Source organism: Juglans regia, chromosome 16 (assembly GCF_001411555.2).
Source record: "Juglans regia cultivar Chandler chromosome 16, Walnut 2.0, whole genome shotgun sequence".
Classification (NCBI taxonomy): Eukaryota; Viridiplantae; Streptophyta; class Magnoliopsida; order Fagales; family Juglandaceae; genus Juglans; species Juglans regia.
The window spans coordinates 166,632-188,538 of record NC_049916.1 but is presented as its reverse complement, the minus strand read 5'-3'; the positions used below and the strand labels follow the sequence as shown (position 1 = coordinate 188,538).

At 37.4% G+C, this 21,907-nt stretch overlaps 1 protein-coding gene and 2 non-coding genes across 8 annotated transcripts in view; 2 read left to right on the top strand and 1 right to left on the bottom strand.

The window, feature by feature from the left end:
* The first annotated feature begins 9,957 nt into the window (after nucleotides 1–9,957).
* LOC118344908 lies at nucleotides 9,958–10,029 on the top strand. The gene has a single exon (XR_004798639.1). It is a non-coding gene; the product is annotated as a small nucleolar RNA snoR60 (small nucleolar RNA).
* Nucleotides 10,030–10,122: 93 nt separating this feature from the next.
* LOC118344909 lies at nucleotides 10,123–10,197 on the top strand. The gene has a single exon (XR_004798640.1). It is a non-coding gene; the product is annotated as a small nucleolar RNA snoR60 (small nucleolar RNA).
* Nucleotides 10,198–12,145: 1,948 nt separating this feature from the next.
* The window catches only part of LOC109000901 (uncharacterized protein At5g08430), a 33,650-nt gene continuing 23,888 nt past the window's right edge, over nucleotides 12,146–21,907 (bottom strand). For all 6 annotated transcript variants that reach the window (XM_035686386.1, XM_035686388.1, XM_035686390.1 and 3 more), the window contains one exon: nucleotides 12,146–12,839. In XM_035686386.1, coding sequence (XP_035542279.1) covers nucleotides 12,493–12,839 — 347 coding nt within the window. In that variant the 3' untranslated portion in view covers nucleotides 12,146–12,492. The remainder of the gene's footprint in view (nucleotides 12,840–21,907) is intronic.

Below are 21,907 nucleotides of genomic sequence, written 5' to 3'. Positions count from 1 at the left end.
GAGTTTCAATATATATTCTTCAGTGGTTGAACCACTTTTTGATGTTAAGTAATGGAATGCCCTCTTTTAGATAATAATTATAAACTTGGCTAACTTTATTATTTTATGAAGGAAAGTAATATTTAGATTTTATATTTAATGTGGATCAGTTACAGATAGCATTTTTTGCCCCTTTCCTATATCTATCTAATGGCACTGTGGGTGGATTTGTTCCAGTAGGTGCATGGTAATGTTATATTCGTAGCCTCCTGTTAATTGACACCACACCCACATCGTGGTGCTTCTGTTGGCTTGTGCTCTTTTGATATTCTGAATTGAGAGAATGACATTCAACACAGATCTCTCAAGATAATATGTGTTGAGATAATTGCTCAAGATGAATATCTAGTGCTCGATAAAATGCTCAAGCCAGAATATTTCTATTGAATCATTTGTTTCTTGTGTTTCGTCGTTCCTTTACAATGCTTTTATAGACAAATACATGTACTAACTGATTTCTAGAGAATCAGTATTAATGGACACATGTCCTACCAGAAATGATCTCTTGTTTCCAGAATATTCATTGTTGATGCTCTGCAGTGCCTTGGTGTCATCTACTGTGAATGGTTTGTTGCTTGCCGTGGTGCTAGTGAAAAATGCCTCTGATATTGCAGAGTCGTGGTCTGCCTTGGTACCGTCCTTAACAGATATTGCAGAGTAATGGCTTGCCTCAGTATTGTCCTTAACAACCCCCCTTGATTCAAGCGGCACTTGTGAAACAGTGAGGCGTGATCGAAGAAATGAAAACCGTGTTGTTGATAATGGCTTAGTGAGTATATCCGCTATTTGATCTTTACTTGACACAAAGGAAACATTGAGTGTCTTTGCTGCTACACGATCTCGTACAAAATAATAATCTAGTTCTACATGTTTAGTTCTAGCATGTAGGACTGGATTTACAGATAAGTACGTAGCCCCCAAATTGTCACACCACAAAGTTGGTGGATCTTTCAAAAAAATTTCAAGTTCCATTAGAAGAGATTGAAGCCATAATATTTTACAAATTGTATTAGCAACATCCTTATACTCAGCTTTAGTAGATGATCTAGCAATGGTGGGTTGCTTTTCAAGAGATAAGATGTGAGCCAAAAAAGATACAAAACCGACCAGTGGATTTTCTGTTATCAAGGCAACCAGCCCAGTCAGCATCAGATAATGTAGAGATAGTGGGTTTTGAAGTTTGGGAATAGAAAAGATCAAGATGGGGAGTTAATCTTAGATACCGAAAGATACGCTTGACAGCTTGTTAATGTGAAACACGGGGATTATGCATGTATTGACACACTTTATTTACAGCAAATGATATGTCTAGACGAGTAAAGGATAAGTACTGCAAGCTACCAACGACACTACGATATAAATGTGGATCCTCAAAAGAATTTCCCTCTAGTGCCGAGAGTTTTAAGGAGAATGACATGGGAGTAGAAACAGGTTTTGCATTATGCATATTAGTACGATGAAGAAGGTCAGAAATGTATTTAGATTGACTTAAGTACAATCCTTTGTCATTTTGACAGATTTCAATGCCTAAAAAAAAATGCAATGGACCTAAGTCTTTTACAGGAAAGGACATCCCTAAGGCAGCAATGAAATCAGATATTAATTTAGAGTCAGACCCAGTGACTATAATGTCATCTACATATATAAGAACAAAAATAATATGAGATGCATTATGATACAGAAACAAGGAAGTGTCTGATTTTGATTCTTGAAAGCCCAATGAAAAAAGTTTGATATTGAGCTTTGAAAACCAGGCCCAATGGGCTGTTTTAGGCCATAAATAGCCTTTTTCAGCTTACACACATGATGAGGAAATTCCGGATGAACAAAACCAAGGGGTTGCTGCATGTATACTACCTCTTCCAGATCACCATGTAAAAATATATTTTGTATGTCTAACTGTTGGAGAGGCCATTTAAAGGTAACAACGAGTGAAAGTATTATGCAAATGGTTGTGTGTTTAATAACTGGAGAAAAAGTTTCTGTGTAGTCCACACAGACTTGTTGATGAAAGCCTTTGGCTATAAGAAGAGCTTTTCCTCTTTCTAAAGTGCCTTCAGCGTTTATTTTCATTTTAAGTATCCATTTGGGACTCAAAATATTGAGAGAAGCTGATGAAGGAACCAAGTCACATGTGTGATTATGTAAGAGTGCGTGAAATTCCAGTTTCATGGCCTCGCGCCATTCAGGAAATTTAGAAGCCTCAATGTATGAAGTGGGCTCTTCTGGAACAGTGTGTGTAGTGACTGTGAGTGAAAGTGAAGGTTTACGAATAGGCCAAAAAATAGTACCATCAGTGTGTGTGAGAGGACAAGTGGTGTTTACCTTAGCACGAGTTATCATTGGATGGGTGTTTGAAGATGGCGCTGGAGTTGGGGCAGGTGACGCTGGGAGAACTGGGAATGCAGGTGGAGGTAAGTTTGTGTTTTGGAAATTTAGGGATTGCTTGGAAGATGATATCTATTATGAATGGGGGTGATTTGGTGAGTCGGGTATGAGGGCCGAAATAATTGGTGGATTAAGGGGTGAATGCGATGGATTAGAGTGGGTCGTGGGTGATGGAGGCCCAGTGGGTGCAGTGTATGTGGGAACCAAAAGTGTAGGAGTGGAAGTGTTAGAAGTTGATGTGTGTGTTGGTGAAAATGAGCCTGATGGATGTGAATTAGGAGGGGCCTGTGAAAGCAATGCCCGAGTCGATTGAAAATTAAAACTAAAGTCAGTGATGGGCCGTGATGTAGAGGACTGTATGGGAGAAGCAGTTTGTGAATTAAAGGGAAATAGGTCTTCTTTGAAAGTTACATCCCTAGAGATGTAGATTTGGCCCGATAGGAGATGAAGGCATCGATATCCTTTATGATCTGGGCTGTAGCCCATAAACACATAAAGTGTTGATCGAAAATCAATTTTATGACGATTGTATGTATGCAAATTTGGCCAACATGCTACACCAAAGGTCCGAAGAAAATTGTAGTCAGGAATGTTTTTGAAAAGAAGTTGAAAATGGGACTTATTTTTTAAAATTGGTGTAGGCATTTTATTTATAAGAACAACAGAAGTTTGAAATGCCTCAGACCAATATTTGGTTGGCATAGATGCCTGAGCTAAAAGAGATAGTCTTGTTTCAACAATATGACGGTGACGACGTTCAACCGTCCCATTTTGAGCATGAGAATAAGGACATGTGAGGTGATAAATAATATCAAATGATTGAAGCATATTTGTAAATGGTCTAAATTCACCACCTTCGTCGGATTGCACATTTTTAATTTTTAAGGAAAAATAATTGTGGACATATTTTAAAAAAGCAACAAAGATTGAGACAACATCAAATTTAGATTAGATCGGAAAACACCAAATATATTTTGAGTAATCGTCAATAACAGAAAAGTAAAACCTACAACCATTTGATGATAATACGGGGGCCGGACCCCAAGCATCTAGGAAAAGTAACTCAAAGGGTTGTGTAGACCTAGAGGGTGATGGATAATGAGGAAGTGCATGTGCTTTGCCTTGATAACAAGCTGAGCAATGTGAAACATTTGTGTGTGAATTTGTTGGAAGTTTAAACTGACTAATTGTAAAAGCAGTAATTTTGGGGGATGGATGTCCAAGTCTGCGGTGCCAATGAAAGGAAGAGGTGCGTTCACCCATGTGTGCTTGAGGGGAGGCTGAAATTGTTGCTGGGTTGGTGGTATCCACAGGTAAGACATACAAGCCATTTTCAACGGTTCCCTGAAGTAGAACCCCCCGAGTTTACAAATCCTTCACAAGAAAATAATTAGAATGAAACTCAAAATAAACAGAATTATCAATGCAAAATTGACGAACAGATAAAATTTTTTTTTGTAATTGAAGGAACATGAAGGAGTTGAGAAAGAAGAAATTTGCCATAGGGGGTGTGCATTTGAGAGGAACCCGTGTGAAGAATAGAAATTGTAGAACCATCTCCGATGCTAACTTGATCCAATCTCTGATATGAAGAAGAATCCAAATTAAGGTTGCTAAGCTCAGAGGTGAAATGATTTGTTGCTGCAATGTCGGGAAACCAGGCATTATAATGTTACGGAATGGGTGGAAGGGATGTAATATTGGCTGATATGGAAGGGGGTGGAGCAATTTGGTAGCTGTGATTAAACCTGTGATAGCAAGCTAAGGCAATGTGGCCAGGCTTGTTGCACACTTGACAATAGGGCCTGTTATCAGATCAAGTGGAGAAGGAGGAAACATTTTGCCTACCTCCCCCACGTCGCCCACAATAAGGTTGAGAGCTTGTGCCCCGAGGTGATGGACTAAAGAAACTAGGTTGCTTCACCGAGGTGTTATGTGCAGCAATTGAGTGAGTACCAAGCATGGTTTGAACTTGATGAGCTAAATGGGATTCATGGGCTAGGAGGAAACTGTATATTTATTGAGGAGAAAGGGGATCTGTCCTAGTCGTGAGAGATGTGACTAAGGGATCATAATCTGTCCCAAGTCCAGCCAGTAAATAAATAGAAAACTTTGGAGGAGAGAGGGGCTGCCCAGCTGCGCCTAAGGAGGCAATCAAGGTTTTGGCTCTATGAAAATAATCAGTAATGGACTTAGTGCCCTTTTTGAGAGTGGCTAGTTGATACTGAGTCTACATTGCAATGGTAGAGGATTGAGAGGAAAAGAGAGTTTGCAGTGTAGTCCAAGCATCATATGCAGTGTTGCAATCAAGAACTTGGGCTAGCACTTGAGTCGAGAGAGATGAGTTGATGACAGAGAGTATAAGTTGGTCACGAAGGACCTAATGATTATAGGAAGGGTTAGGAGCATTGTTAGTCATTGGGGAATGCATTAGAGATGTGCAATCCACATGATCAAAGAGTTGGTGACCCTTAAGAAAGGGTACCATCTGCGCCTTCCAAAGAAGGAAGTTGTCATTTGTGAGCTTTATAGTGATGAAGTGGTTGGCCGAATGAAGTGTGGGAGAAGGGGCTATGGGAGGAGGATTCTGTGTTGTGGAAGTTTGCAATTTAACAAATTGCAAACTTAATCCCAGATATAAACAACAAAAATTTTGTAGTTTTTTTTACATCTAAGATGTTGCAAACTTAATCCCAGATACAAAAAATGAAAAATAACCATAAATTCACAATGCAAACTTAATCGACCTAAATGTACAAAATAATCAAAAATCACAAAGAAAGAGAGAGAGAGAGAGAGAGAGAGAGATACCGATTGCTTTGGAAGAATGATTTGGGGCTTTGGCTACAGGGTAATGGAGAAGACGTCGTGGCTGGCTACAGAAGAATGATTTGGGGCTTTGGCTGGGGTTGACAGATTGGAGAAGAGACGAGAATATTGGATACAATCTCACTTTTGACAACAATTTTTCTAGTATCTTGACAACTACATCATTTTCAGTCTTCTCCGCTTCCAAATAAAAATAATTACTGCATTTGAGAAAAATTGGTCCAAGTGCTTCATGGAGTTCACAGCCAGCAAGAAAATTCAAAGATGCGTCTCATATATCCAGGTGACTCAACTCGGTTTGGAAGTCCAACTTTCTCAAGTATTTTTGGAAGCTTCATATATATGTAACAACCCATTTTCATTAAAAGCTTTACCATCCACCTTAACTTTTCCACCAACTGCAGACTCAAGGAGGTTCTTGTCAACTGGAGGTATAGCATCATATAAGTTGACACTATCTGCACCAGACTGTGTGAAAATGAACTAAAATTAGATTCTGAACCAACCATATATTTGCAGCCTCTAATGTCCCCTCCACATCTCTTGCCACCAACTAGTTCTTGATAGTCCAAACAGATAAGGTTAGATTTTGACAAATGCAGCTGGACACTATTATCATCTTTTACAAATTTAGTTTTCCATCCTTCACAATACTCAAATGATAAACGATCACTCGTAAGATGCTTATTAGTAGAGGTCCACTGATGCTTTTCGGCAACTTCCATTGAAAAGAACTCTGAGAGACCCGAAATTGCTGCCAAACCCAGACCTTAATCTTTTAACAACAAAATGTTATGCCCAGTTACCCCATAACTAGTATTCTCCGCAAACTCAAGCAATGTGTAATTCTTTGTTTGAAACTTCAAAACTTGAACCTTAATTTCGGTGGTTGAATCTAATACCAACTTGATGAGAAGTTTTCATTAGTTGAGATAGACAAGAGGTGGGAATTGATAGGTTGCTGCTTCTGTTCAATCCACCACTTGGGAAGACTGTTTCCCAAATTGATATTCTTTCCATTTTCATCCTTATCCACTTCAGAGCCATTATTTTGAAATATGGCTTGCAATAGGATGCCTAGAACCCTTCCTAATAAAACTAATTTTAATGCATCTTCATTCATTTTAGATTTCAAGGTTACTTTTGGTGCAAAATGAAGAAAATTGTGATTGCTAAACTCATACCATTCAAGGTGAATTTTCGAGACTCTGTGCCACAAATACATTCCAAATGAAATAGGCTCGACAGAAAGAAAAAAAAAAAAAAAACACACAAAACTTCTTGTGCAGTTAGACGTCTTCTAGGATCTCGACCAAGCCTTCTCTTTACTAAAATCCTTGGCACCGTCGGAGATACTAGGCTACGGTTCAGATGAGTAGTCAAGATCACCATGTAGGGCACAAACACCATCGACTGAAGTTTCAAGGACAAGTAGATTCCCAATCACACAGATGTCGTTGGGGAAATCAAATCCTATTGACTGCAAATGGCCAAAAAGAAAACCATGGGAAAGTCCAAGCTGCATGCTGTTTAGCTTCATGTGGGTGAATACTTTTTAATAATCAATAGCCTGTGCGGAGTTAGATAATCGTATCAATACAAGATCACTGCCTGAGACAGTTTCGCATATATCACCTAGAGTGCCATTCTTTTTGGTGAAACTAGCTTAGCGAGCTTCAATCAAGGAACATAAACCTCTCCCATGCATTTGAGATGGAAGGAGGGAAGTGTTCTGTCGAAGTAAGAAGTGAACTCTAGACGCAACGTATAGGAAAGGTAACGGTGGATTGCTTTTCAAGTTTTCTACGATATTATAATTAGATGATGTTAATTTTTTTAAAATTTAATATTAATGTTAGAAAATTAATATATATTTTTTTAATAATAAATTAATATTTAAATTAAAATATAAAAAAATCACAATCAATATTTTAATAAAATAATAATAAATTTAAAGAATCTACTATTTGATATTATTAAAATGTAGTTAATTAAATTTATAAAAATGAATTCCCTAATCAAATTTTTGAATACCAGTTACAAAAATATTTTGTTTTTTACTTTTTAACCTCAAGATCAGGATACTCTATAATTAAATATATATTTATATATATCGTATGTCAAAATCCCAGAAAGGCAGAAGTCACTTTCAGATATATAAATAATATAATGCTTCTTTTTAACAAGACATGCAGTTTAATTAGACTTTGTTTCTCCTACATATACATATATGTTGTAAAACTCATCTGACATTTTTATATTGGCTGTGATTTAAATTCGAATCACCAAATCAAGCCATGAATTCGCCTTCTTATATAGAAACATACATACATATATATATATATATAAAAGAGTTTTTCTATATATATATATATAGAATTCACTGTACGTAAAACGTACCTTTTTCTTTTTTCTCACTCTTAATTCTTATCTCTCCCAGCTGGTTTAATGAGACGAAACTGCTAGCTAGCGACCAAAAAAATTAACAGAAGTGGTAATACATCAGTCGTGTATGAATGCATCCATGCGGCATTGATCTTTACCATTAGTCATCATATATGACTAATTGGTAACTTCTATACAATTAAAAAGCACTTAAGCAAGCTGCAACGTCTCTCTCATCACTCGTTTATTTTTATAATTCTTCTTAATTTCTCATCTTATCTAATATAATTATTATAATTTTTTTATATTTTTCATATAAAATAAAATAAATAATTTAATTTTTTTTAATTTTAAAATAAAAATAATATTAAAAAAATATATTTTAATAATATTTTATTTAATTTTTAATTTTAACTTTAATTCAATTTAACTCTTCTCATCTCTGTCAGATACTTAAGGTGTTACATGAGCGTGGACAACAGGAAATTTCTCAACACATACAATAAAACATGCCGTAAATTATGACAGTACTAAAAAGAAGAGCCGTAAAGGAATCGATGGTGACTAATGTACAAATGGCATGCATAAAGTTAGTGGGCTGGGGATAACATTGTCAGCTTAAAGAAATTAATTAAGTGGGATGACCAGAGTGAAAATCTTGAATAGTCAAAATATTAATGGAGAATCATACCCATGCAGACGGCTTATTTTCGATACAATAATAAAAAATTCATATTCGAATTAGAGTATTTCATACTGCTTAAATATAATTTGTATTGACAAGACAACCTATAAAAAGGTCATTCTATTACACTATAATTTATATAAAATATTAAGTAAAAGTTCTACTGAACACATATTATTATATATAAATATATATTTATATATATAACAAAATTGTAAATATGCAAGACAGAGGATGGGGCAGAGCCCTGCTGGGGCCAAACCGCCCTCGCTCCAGCCAGTGTTTTCCCCTGCGGGCAGGACAGCAGAGTGTGGGATCCCGCTGCCCACCCCCAGGGGAAGGTATGCTCTCCAATATTTGGTAGTGGGCTAGGAGTTCGGAACTTGAGGATGTTCAAGAGAGCACTTCTTGGGAGATGGTTGTGGTGTTACCACCAAGAGAGGGAAGCATTGAGGATTCATGGTGAGTGATGACTCCAAGATTAGATTTTGGCATGACATATGGTGGGGAGATAATGTCCTAAAAGACTATTTTCCAACAGCGTATAGGTTAGCACTTGAGCAGGAAGCCACACTTCAATTTTGTTGGGAGTTCAGGAGGGGCTCTACATAGTGGAATATCAGTTTCCATTGGATAGCCCAAGACTGAGATATTGGTGTATCTCTAACTTCTTTAACTCATTATATTTTTCGAAAGTTAGGGATGGAGAAAACGATAAAATATGTTGCTTCCAAAATAGGAAAATTCTTTGTCCTCTCTTTATGATGTCATCACTACTCAAAACCATGATCATTTTCCTTGGAAGAGTATTTGGAGGAGTAAGGTGTCTCGTAAGGCCGCTTTCTTCACCTGGATCTTTAGGGAAGATTTTGATCATAAAGAACTTGGGGAAAAGATGGATTATAGTAATTGACTGATGTTGTATGTGTAGGGATAAGTGGAGCGACAATGGATCATTTGCTTCTTCATTGAGGAGGCTAGGGCCCTATGGATAATATATTATATATTTAGTAGAATGGGGCTAGCATGTGTTATGCATGGGAGGGTCGTTAACCTCTTTGCCAGTTGGAAAGGTCCATATGGAAAATGGTTCCATATGTCTATTGTGGTGCGTCTAGAGGGAAAAGAACAATCGGAACTTTGAAGACATGAAATGCTCAGTGGATGAACTTAGACGTTTCTTCCTTGATACACTAATGTCATAGTCAATTGCTATAAATCTAAACGGACAAGGTTTTCATGATTCTTGTATCAATTTCTTATTCTTGACTAAGTGTTTTCACTTGTATATTTTCATTTCTATTACTAAAAATTATTTTACCTATTAAAAAAGGTCCCATGACATTTCTATAGTGAATGTGTTTTGTCCTTTGCTATTGATTGGTTCCTTTTTGCAAATCCACCTTAGTTCCTTTGGTATATTTGGCTTTTATTTTTGTGCTTTTTGGAAACATTCAAACTTGCCACGTTATGGGATAATAAGATTCTTTAAGGGATATTCCTGGATGGCTTTTATTTGTCCATCATTTAGTTAATTTATACACTTTTGGGCTTGGGATTTGTATGTTTCATTTCTTTTTGTGTTACACTTATTACATCAAATTTTAATTTTGTATCATATTTTATGTCATGACCATATGATGAGTTAACTCGGATTCCCCTTCAAGAGATAATGGGTGATGCAGAATCGAGTTTCTCATGCTGTCATAAACTTGTTTCTTATTTTATGAAAAACACCACACACTCTATAAAAAAAAGTCAGGTATGGGGGGTGGGGATGAATAGTGGCTAATGTATAGCAAAATCTATGTGAGTTACTTGGGTTTCCCTTCAACATGTTATGATTGATGCAAGCTCAGGTTTCAGATGCTCCTAGAGAGATACTGTTGAATTTACTATCATTCTGTAGGTCATTGTATATTTCATACATGCATTTTTACATTTTATCTTGTGTTTTGTCATTTAGCATTATTCTATTTGTGTTTACTATGACATTTCCTTGTGGAAACCTGGCGGTGGCAGTTTTCATATTCTTTAGACAACAATTTATCACTCTTCATGGTGGCAGACTCGCTTTTGCCGAAATATTTTTAATATATACTTATATATTGCATCTCCCTTTGTGGGTGTTTTTTCTGAATCAGATATTTTGAATGCTTTGCTTATATATAAAAAAGAGAATTTTGAATGCTTTAAATAGATAGTTCTCTAATTTAATATTTGTTAAATGTTATGATGTCTATTTAACAGCTATGTTATGTTTACTCTAATATGTTTTAAGCTAAATGTTGAAAATAACAGTTGAAGTTATACTTTTGGATTGCCCCCAAGTTGACTCTGTTCAGTTTGTACATGAATTGTTGCTTTGGCTCCACAAATTTTGTCAGATAACAGATATTTTTAGCGTTGTCCGGTTCTCTTTTGGAGTTGTTTTTCTTGGACATGTCTCTGGCCTTCTAACTCTCTTTGGGCCGGTATCCTTGTAATATATGTTGTATAGTGACACAAGGAAACTATAAACTGCATGATGGCTTATATTCTAAATGAGCTAAATCAAATGTTAAGGGTGGATTATAGTTCATAATAACTTCGCTTACACGGGCAAAGTGGGATCCCCATTAACCATCATTCTACATTCAATCTGGGATATTCCAATCTCCACCTTAAGATCTAAGAAAAATCGAAGTCACAGGAGTTTACATTGAAAAAGGATTAGTTAACGTTCTAAATAGAGGTCACCTATCAGAGAAACAAAAAAAAAAAAAAAAAATTAGGGTCCACTGGAATCATTATAAAACCGCAAGAAAATCTCATTTTCAAGCAGCATGTGACGTTATTTACCACTTATGCTTATCAGGAGTATTCTAATGATTTGATCAGACTAGTAACAATATGAGGTAAACTTTTTTCTCTTGTTTTCAACTCTTAATAGTTAAATGGGACTCTTCTATTTTCAAATAAACGATACCACATACCAGTAGAAATTTTCTTTTTGCTGCTAATCCAGAGCGAAGTGAACAAGCTAAAGCAGGATCAGTTCGAGCCTTTTGAACAAGTGACGCTCGAGCCTTATGAGCGGGACCACGCCTGTGTGGTTGGTGGATGCCATTTCCCAAAGAAATCCAAAACTGTTGCCTAGAGATGTGGGGATATATAGAGCGTGAAATTGTTTGGAGAATGGTAATTTACAGTTTAAAAATGTGAGCTGAAGACTAATGGATTTTTTCTGTCTGTTTTCTTATTTTGTGGGTTACAATTACATGTTATAAAGGCATCATCACGTGCGTAACACCTTCCTAAGTAACTCGGTCATCACCTTTCCTTGCCCGTGTCTGCTCGATGCATAAATCGGAGGAATACCTTTTAGTTCCCGTCTAAGATACCGTTTATATTTGACCTGGGTTGGTCATTGGTACTTGCCGAAACAAATGGTATATTTCTTATGTTATGTCATTTTAAGGTCAAACAATAAAGGCTTTTTGTAGTGAGAGCATGTTAGATGCTAATTATTCCCTTCTAGCCTTGTGGTCTTTAATTAAGGGGGATGTTATGTTCACTGCTCATTCTACTTTCATCATATGGTATTTATGTGAAATTGTCCATAAATCATAAAATCTATCTCTTATTTTTTAAAATAACCATTTTAAGGGTTAATATATAAAAAAATAATATTTGCAGTTGTGAAGTGCGCAAGTGCCATGCAATCTTTTTTAAAAAAATTGAATAAATACAAGACCCAACTCCACGAGTATATCTAGCATTACTCTGACACATATTACCGTATCAACGCATTAAGATACAAGTGAGATGGCGTACACATGCTAAAAAGAAACTATACCATTAAGATAAATGAGTTCAAGGACAGAGGCCTCTTGAGAATCAACCCTGCCCATTGACTTGGAAGCCCAAATTGTAGTGATCCACATTCACAACGTGACTAAAATCTTTTAGTTCTCCTTACAAGCAGCCTTTTCTCTCATTCTCTCTTGCGCTATTCAACTAAAAGTTAATCAGATGTACCCCCCGATAGTGAATATTATCATGGTACAATTGCTAGTTCTTCCACAGAAACCTCGTATCATTCACATACCAAGCAATTGCTATTTATAGATTACGCCCTACTATAAGCAACAAATCTAGTCTAGTACAATCAATTGAGCAAAAACCTAGTGTAGAATATTTTTCAATAGAACAGCTTCATCTTGGTTTTGACCCGTCTTCCAGACCTTGAAATCCGGAGGAAAGTAATAAGCGTCACTCCAACGTTTAAGGGATGTTAAAGAAAAAGGGCCCTGTATTTCTCCTTGGGGATCTAAATAATGCCATAGCAAGCTTCCCAACTGGTCATCAGGAATTCGCTTGCCAACACTTGGTTCTTCCTTCTCCTCATCATCACTCAGATCAATCACTTGGTTATTCCTCTCTATATTTGCAAGCTGTGTCTCACCATTACTTTTGTCTATGTAGCCGGATGGTTGCTTCGGCTGTTCTTCAATAACATCATTTTGAAACTCTGCAACAAAATCATGAGAACTCAAACAATTTTTTTTTTTTTTTTAATTTTATTTTATAAATAAGTCAAGCAGATGATAAGACTCAACAGTTTGGAATATTGAAAATTTTCAAGCTATAAAGGAACCTAGAATGCACAAAATGAAATAAATGGAATTTAAAGGATAGTTGAGAACTTGAGATGCAACAAAATGAAATCGTCCTTGAAGATTAAAGAGCACCATAACATATAGACATCAATGTTTGGTTGAGCAATGTGAAAGTGGGTGGTGAAGGGGGTTGGGACTTTTCCTTTTACTGCTGAGTAAAAATTAGTATTGAACCCAAGAGATCTGTACAACATGCATCATCACGGTAGCAGCATAACAACCAACCAGCTGCTACCTAATCGTCAAATAGATATATACATTCTGACTCAAGCAAACTAAGCCATCGGATTAGAGGCCAAGACAAACAAATTGACTCAAGAGGCTACACCAGCCACCAAGATTTAGCAGAACCACACCAGAAAGTCTGTACACAACAGCAGGATAATCAACAATTCAACCCAACAAGAAGGCTTTCATAATTCGTCCAAGCCACAACAACCAATTTGGGGCAGGGAGTGACAGCAGAGCAACAAGAGCAAGCAGAACAAGCACAAGAATACAGCAAGAGCATGCAGAAACACCAAAGTGGAAAGAAAACTTCTAAGTTGATTGTCCAGATTTCAAGACAGTCTGAGAAACTCCATTTTTGGCTAAGGCACTGGTTCTCTTGAGAACCTTGAAACCCTTACATCATTTTTTTTCCATTAAGTAAAGATACCACACTTTATTAAAAAAGCACTACGGGTGCAATCTAAATACATTAGGGGTATACAAAGGGAACACCTATTCATCATTTTTGGTTCATTTCTATATTGGGGTTCATTTCTAAATTTAGGGTTGATTTTGGCTAGTTCATCATTTCTGTTTAGAGCGGATGTTGCAGGTGGAAGGTAACATTAGAAAGGGAAAAAAAGCTGGGTGCTGAATCTTTCATCCCACTGGAAAGGTGGATCCAATGCCTGGCCAAGGTTGAGCCCTACCTGTAGGGGGCGGTGCTCAGCCTTACAAAAAGGCCACTCTATAGGTGCCTTGTTTTGCCATGTAATTTTTCAAGAAAAGGAGCCTACAACCATAGGATGTAGAAAACAGTAAATGATCTGACCTCAAATTGCCTTCTTCTAGAATGGGTCCACCCCATTTTGTCCTCATGATTTCCCCCCATCCTTATTGAAAACCATATTTGAATCAGTGAAGTGATCGATTCCACTTCCCACTCTTGCACTAATCTGATGAAGGATATAATCCACTACGGACCACCATTCATGACTAGGAGAAATTCAGCCATGGAAGCCTCCATGCAAGAAGATACAATACAATTCTAGGGAGATTTCCTTCAGGGCCTGATCTTCACACCACATCATGTCAAAACTTGATGCTAGGCCCATTCCCACCTTATATCTAATGGATCTAGAAAAATCTCATCATCCTCAATGAATGTTTTCCCACACCCCTACTCTGAAGGGCCCATTGACAAACTTAGTATACCATCCAGCCCGCAAGACCCTGTACTTTTTTCCATCACCAATTACCACCAACAGCATAGAGCCTCTCTCTATTGCATAATGCCACAACCATTTACCAAGTAATGCCCAATTAAATGACTGGATGACATTTAGGCATGCCTGACAAGCCACCCCCCATTGGGTATTGACTAGCTTCTCAATACCCTTCGCCACACTTGCTTTTTGATGACGAGGAATCCTGGAGAACATGTAAACGTCCCTTTGCCACACTTACTGGGATAGGAAAGGTAGATAAAGTTAGAGAGAGTACTTTTGATCAAGGTAATCCAACCCCCTTTTAACATATATAGAAGTTTCTAGTTGGCTAGTCACCTTTCCATTTCACAATGTCATCCATATTGACTTTGCCTTGTGTGACACCCCCGTGGGGAGACCAAAGTACTTTCAATTTTGATCAAATTAATCCTTCTATCAGTATTCTGTTAGTCAACTATTGAAATTGCCAGGTCAGCTCTAATAAATATTTGACGCGTGTATATCATATTTTAAAAATTAAAAAATACAGAAAAAATCTATAAAAAAAGGTCCTTTAAAAATTAAAAAACTTCTAAAAAAATCAATTTAAAATAAATACCTATGTTTTTCTTATGAGTTCTATTTTTGTTTAAATAAAGTCAGTTTTTGACACCTACAGAGGCTTTTTAGAAGTTTGGTTTTCAGGTTGAAGATTTTTAGAAGCTTTTTTATTTTAAACTCAAATTAAATCCTAAAAACTATTTTTAGCAGTTTACATTGAAATTTGTTTTTTAGATTTTTTTTTCTGTTTTTCTATTATTTTTGTATTTTCTTAATTTTTAAAATATGATGCACATGCCCAATATTTATTGGTGTTGATCTGGCACTTCTAGTAGATGACTAACGGAATAGTGATGAAATGATTAATTAGATCAAAGTTGAAAGTATAAAGACTAAAATGTCCAAAATTAAAACTTATGGACTAATCTGTCTTAGAGGCAAACCACAAAGACTATTTTAGTACTTAACCCTTATTTAAATAATAAATAAAATTTTATAGTAAAAACAGATTTTTTATTAAAAAATATCAAAACTAGAACAGCTACCACGAATGTTTAAACATAACATTTTATAAAATTCTCTTCTGCTTACTTAATACACGCATATATGATACCTAATAGGCACTCATAAAAAAAAATTGATAATTATAACCAAATTAAAATACATTGTTCAATCAAAATATATAAAAATTTCAAGATTGTAAGTACTGACTTCTAAGCTGACAAGAGCAATCCAATATCAATCCATTTTCAAAGCCAACTTGAACTATTATATCCTGTGCTATGGCTGACTTAGGTTTGTGTCTCTGTGCAATTTGTTTTAGGAATAATACCCTGTGATATGAGTTATTTAGACATAGGACCCTTCCTTAAGGTTTCTGTCCATCAACGTTAACGGAAAAAACGTGGCCCAATCCCAATCTCAAATGGCAAAACAAGCTTGTACCATTGCACCTTAGGATCTTTGGAACAAATAGATTCCTGTTAATAGAGAAGGTACCCTTGGGATCTACCGTCCACTGTACCCTATCACTTTATATGGGATTTGGTTTACATCCCAATGCACTTCTCTAGCTATACTTGAGCATACATTTTGGAGCTCCCCAGGGCCGACTCCACTCTATCCTGTTAATAACTTCCTGGACCTTAATACATAATTCCAAGTGTGATTAAACGACCAAAAATAAAAAATGACAGAGCGGCTTATGATAGATTGATCGATGTCTAGAGAACCTCTATTGACTCTTTGGATAATGGAGCCCAAAGGGGGCCAGTTGTCCAGCCATAAAAAGGTGGAAGCTCGATCACCCACTATATGCATGACCCTATTATGCGCCAAGTGTCTAAGTTTGAGGATTTTTTGCCAGGTCCAAGTGCAATCCCTTGGGGATTTCAAATCACAAAGCCTTTTATTCCTTAGTAAATCCCAAAGACATTTGTTCTTGAGTATATAGGCCTTAACTCCATCACACACATAGACTCATCCATATCAGTCAGAGTGTGCTGCAAGTGCTTCAACAATGCAGCTAGGATCTAGTTTTTCAAACAAGTTAAACAGAGATCTCCTTCCCTTTTCAGTAGGCAAACATGGCTATGTTCACTCCCCTACCATAAAAAGAATCTTAGTGTTTGTCCGCTTGCTTGATGACACACTGACGCAAAATTAATAGGGCTGACTAGTATGATTGAATGGAAAGAAATAATTGTTTTAATCAATTGGAGCCTCTTTGCACGGGATGGGCAATTACATGTCCAGTTTCTAGCACATGAACGATCCTTTTCACCAAAGCCCTACAGTCCAACCTGCCCTGAATGGATTCACTTTTGCTTTCTTCCAATCCTTTTGGGATGTGGGGAAGGAAGATATTATGATGGTTTTTTTCAGATTTTTCTTGTTTGGGAAATTCGAGAAAGGTATCGATGCCACCTTTATTGCAATCATACCCAAGAAAGTTGGGGCTTCGGATATTAAGGACTATAGCCTAGCTAATGGGGATATAAGATAACATCCAAGGTCCTAGCTAATCGCTTGAGTGAGGTTTTGGGGTATATTGAAGCCAAAAAATGCATTTATCAGAAGAAGAAAAATCATGGATTCAATTCTTATTGCATGAATGTTTGGATAGATAATAAAATCAGGTAAACTAGGTACTTTATGCAAGTTGGATATGGAAAAGACTTATGATCAAGTCAACTAGCAATTCTTGCTTGAGAGGTGTGGATTTGGGGAAGGATGGTGTTCATTAATTAGGTATTGCATCTCCACCTTTAGGTTATCCATTTGGGAAAGTGGCACTCCAGTTGGCTTCTTCAATGGTTTTTGTGGACTGAGGAGGGGTGACCCTTTGTCTCCTCTAGTGTTCATCAATGTAATGGAACCCTTTAGCATAATGATGTTAGCTATGGTTGGAGGTGGCTTTATGTCGGGCTTCTTGGTAGGAGGTTTTAATTGGGGAACCCTCAACATTTCCCATTTATTGTTTGCTAACGATACATTGATTTCTTGTGATGTTAGAGCAAAGCCAAATTCACTCACGAAGGGCACTCTACTATGCTTTGAAGCCGTTTCTGGCTTAAAGGTGGATTTATCCAAGTCTAAATTGGTCCCAATTGGAAATGTCCACAATCTTCAGAGTTTGGCTTACACCTCGGGGTGTAAGCTATCTTCCCTTCCCATGAAGTACCTTTGCTTTCCTTGGGTGCCTCCTTTTAAGGCTAAATCTATTTGGGACATAGTGATTGAGAAAATCAAGCATGGGTTGGCAAGTTGGAAGAAAATGTATTTGTCGAAAGGTTATATGACTACCTTAATTAAGAGCACTTTGTCCAATTTGCTGACTAAATTTTTATCATTGTTTCTATTAGCTTTTGGCGTGGTGAATTGCATTGAGAAGCTCCAACATGATTTCCTATGGAAAAAATTAGGTGATATGGTTGAAAGTTCATTTAGTTAAGTGGGGGCAAGGTATGCCCTCCGATTTCGAGTGTTGGGTTGGCAGTATAACCATGAGGAGGCCTTTTGGAAAATGGCAATTGATTCCAAACATGGGAGAACGTTGACCGGGGGTGTCAGTGGAATGCAGTTATCACTGTACAGATTTTTTTTTTTTTTATAAGTAAAATCACTGTACAGATTTTAGTCATACCTTCCTTATTTAGACAATATTTTGTAGCTGTAAATAGCTTGATCATAGCCTTGATTGTGTAAATTAGTAGGACCTTTATAGCTTCCTTATTTAGATTTGATTGCTGTAATGGCTGATTTTCAGCCTTGTAATTAGTGATATCATTCTATATAATGAGGAGAACCCTCACAAAGAGGTCATTCAATCCAATTTGACATGGTTTCAGAGCCATAACTTACCAAATATTTCTGGTGCTTTCTCGTTAGAATTTGTTTTTCATTGGGGGACGATAGTGTTTCTACTGTTGGCACTGTGTGAGGATTTTTTGTCTCTTCGTCGTTGCTGGGCTGCTACACCTTGGAGATTTTTTTTTTGTTCCCGGCACTGTTGGCACGGTCTGGGCTTGTGGTTCTCTGCAGTTTCTGTGCCAGCTTTGGGGTTCTCGGCAGCTTCTGTGGAAGCTTTGGGGTTCTTGGCAGTTTCTATGGAGGCTTTGGAGTTCTCGGCAGTTCTGTGGAGTTTTTTGGTTCACGGCAGTTCTGTGTTGTTTTTTGGTTCACAGTAGTTCTGTCCTTTTGGTTCTCGACATTTTCACTTCCTGATATTCTGAGTAAACCCATCAGAACCTTGGTGCTCAGTAGGTATGTGGGCAGGTATTCTTCTTGGCTGTTTTTTTTTTTTTTTATGAGCATCATGTCTTCAGACTCCTTTGCTGTGAAATTCACGGATAAGAATTATTCTGCATGGGAATTTCAATTTCGCTTATTTGTTTTGGGGAAAGAATTATGGGGTCATATAGATGGTAGTGATCCCGCTCCTACTGAGCTTTCTAAGTTGGCTCAGTGGAAGATCAAAGATGCTAGGGTGATAGCATGAACTTTAGGCTCTGTTGATCCTCTTATTGTTATCAATCTGAGGCCTTATAAGACTGCTAAAACTGTGTGGGAATACATAAGGAAAGTGTATAATCAAGACAATTCTGCCCAACATTTTCAGTTAGAGTACGAGATCGCCAGTTACACTCAGGGTGATCTCTCCATTCAAAACTATTTTTCTTGGTTTAATAATCTCTGGGGAGAATTTACTGATATGACTTATGCCAATGTACTGAAAGAATCTCTCTATTGTGCAAGGAAGTTCATGAACAAAGCAAACGAGATCAATTTTTAATGAAGTTACGACCTGAATTTGAGGCCACTCGCTCCAATTTGATGAACCGTGATCCATTGCCTTCTTTGGACGTTTGTTTTGGGGAGTTACTTCGTGAGGAGCAGCGTCTTGCCACCCAGGCCACGTACCAGCAAGACAAAATGATACCATATGCAGTGGCTTATGCGGCTCACGGTAAAGGCAAGGGACGAGAGATGCAGAAAGTTCAATGTTTCAGCTGCAAGGAATACGGCCATATTGCTGCCCACTGTGCAAGGAAATCTTCCAACTATTGTAAGAAGTCAGGGCATATTATCAAAGAATGTCCTATATGTCCCCAGAATCGTCAGGCTAATGCTTATCAGGCCATTGTGAGTCCATCTACTTGCACTAACTCTGCTATTGTTGGTGATTCATCTGCTCTTATTCCTGAGATGGTTCAACGAAAGATTATTTCAGCATTTTCAGCCTTAGGGCTGCAAGGTAACGGTTCACTACCATCCTTATCTTGGCTTGTTGAGTTTGGTGCGTCTAATCACATGACTAGTTCTTCTGACACTCTTAGCAATGTTTGGACTTATAATGGATCGTCGCATATTCAGATTGCTAATGGTAGTCAGTTACCTATTCATGTTGTTGGTGATGTTAATTCCACAGTTAGAGATGTTTTTGTACCTTTGGAGCTTTCTGCTAGTCTTATCTCAGTAGGCCAGTTGGTTGATAACAACTGTGATATTCGTTTTTCTCATGATGGTTGTCTTGCGCAGAATCAGGTGTCGGGGAAGATACTCACGAAGGGGCCTAAAGTTGGACAATTGTTTCCTTCGCATTTTTCCATTCCTGCTGTTATTTCTTTAGCTTGTAACACTGTAAACAATAAGGGTGAAGTATGGCACAAACGATTGGGTTATCCTAACTCTGTTGTTTTATCTTATTTAATAAACTCTGGTTTGTTGGGCAATAAAGATCAATTTTCATCTCATCTTTCTTTTGATTGCTCCACATGCAAAATAGGTAATAGTAAGTCCCTCTCATTTACCTCTCATGGTAGTCGTGTTGAACGGAGTTTTGATGTGAATCATAGTGATGTGTGGGGAATTTCTCCTATCATTTCACATGCAAATTATAAATAATTTGTTACTTTCATTGATGATTATACCAAGTATACCTGGATTTATTTTCTATGCTCTAAATCTGAGGTTTTCTTTGTCTTTCAACAATTCATTGCCTACGTTGAGACTCAATTCTCGTCAGGGATCAAAACTTTAAAGTATGATTCAGGTGGCGAATATATGTCTCGTGAGTTTCGTGAGTTTTTCCAACAAAAAGGCATTATTTCCCAGCACTATTGTCCTTATACACCTCAACAAAATGGTGTTGCTGAATGAAAAAATAGACATTTGTTGGATGTTGTTCGTACGTTATTACTTCAATCCTCTGTTCCGCCTAAATTATGGGTCGAAGCCTTGTCTACGGCGGTTTATTTAATTAATAAATTGTCTTCTAGTGTCTTGAATTTTGACACTCCTTACTTTCGTGTTTATCATCAGCACCCTCGTTATCTTGATATGCATACTTTTGGTTGTGTTTGTTTTGTTCATTTGCCATCCCATGAACGTCATAAATTATCTGATCAATCTGTTAGGTGCGCTTTTATGGGTTATAGTATTTCACACAAAGGCTATGTTTGCTATGATCCATGCTCTAACAGATTTCGTATTTCTCGTCATGTTGTTTTCTTTGAAAATCAATGTTCTTTTCTACTCATGTTGAGTCTTTACCTTAGATGCATGTTTTGCTGTATTTTGATAACTTGACTTCTTCTCTTGACCGATTCAAACCTAGGCTTGTGTATGAGCGACGATGACCAACTTTGCCCCTTCCTGAGCCTGAATTTGCCATCTGACCCTGCTCAGACTGCCTCTTCTACTGGTGATCCGCACTTCCACACAGTTCCTTGACGTTCGACCAGAATATCACCTCCCCCTGATCGGTATGGTTTTTCACATACCTTTCTCCATGCTACTTTGTCTTCAATTCCCATTCCATTAGGATATTCCGAGGCAGTTAAACATGAATGTTGGCGTGAGGCGATTGCTGAAGAACTTTGGGCTGTCCAGGAAAATCACACATGGGATGTTCTTCCTTGTTCTGCTACTGTTAAGGTCATCGGTTGCAAGTGGGTTTACTCGATTAAGCTATGTTCTGATGGGACTCGAGGCACGGTTGGTTGCACTTGGCAATAAACAAAAGTATGGGGTGGACTATAAGGAGACTTTTGCTCCGATTGCCAAGATGACTACAGTGCGGACTGTTCTATCTATTGCTGCCTCCCAAGGTTGGCCCCTTCATCAAATGGATGTCAAAAATGTCTTTCTTCACGGTGATCTCAAAGAAGATATCTACATGACCACTCCACCTAGACTGCCATCTTCTTCTTCCTTGGATGTCTGTAAGTTGAAATGCTCGTTATATGGGCTGAAACAAGCTCCCCGAGCATGGTTTGATAAATTTAGATCCACCTTGCTTCAGCTTTCCTTTAAGCAAAGTCAATATGACTCCTCTCTGTTTCTCTGCAAGACATCCACTGGTATTGTTCTTCTTCTGGTTTATGTTGATGATATTGTTATTACGAGGGTGGATTCCACTTTGATTACTCAATTGCAGC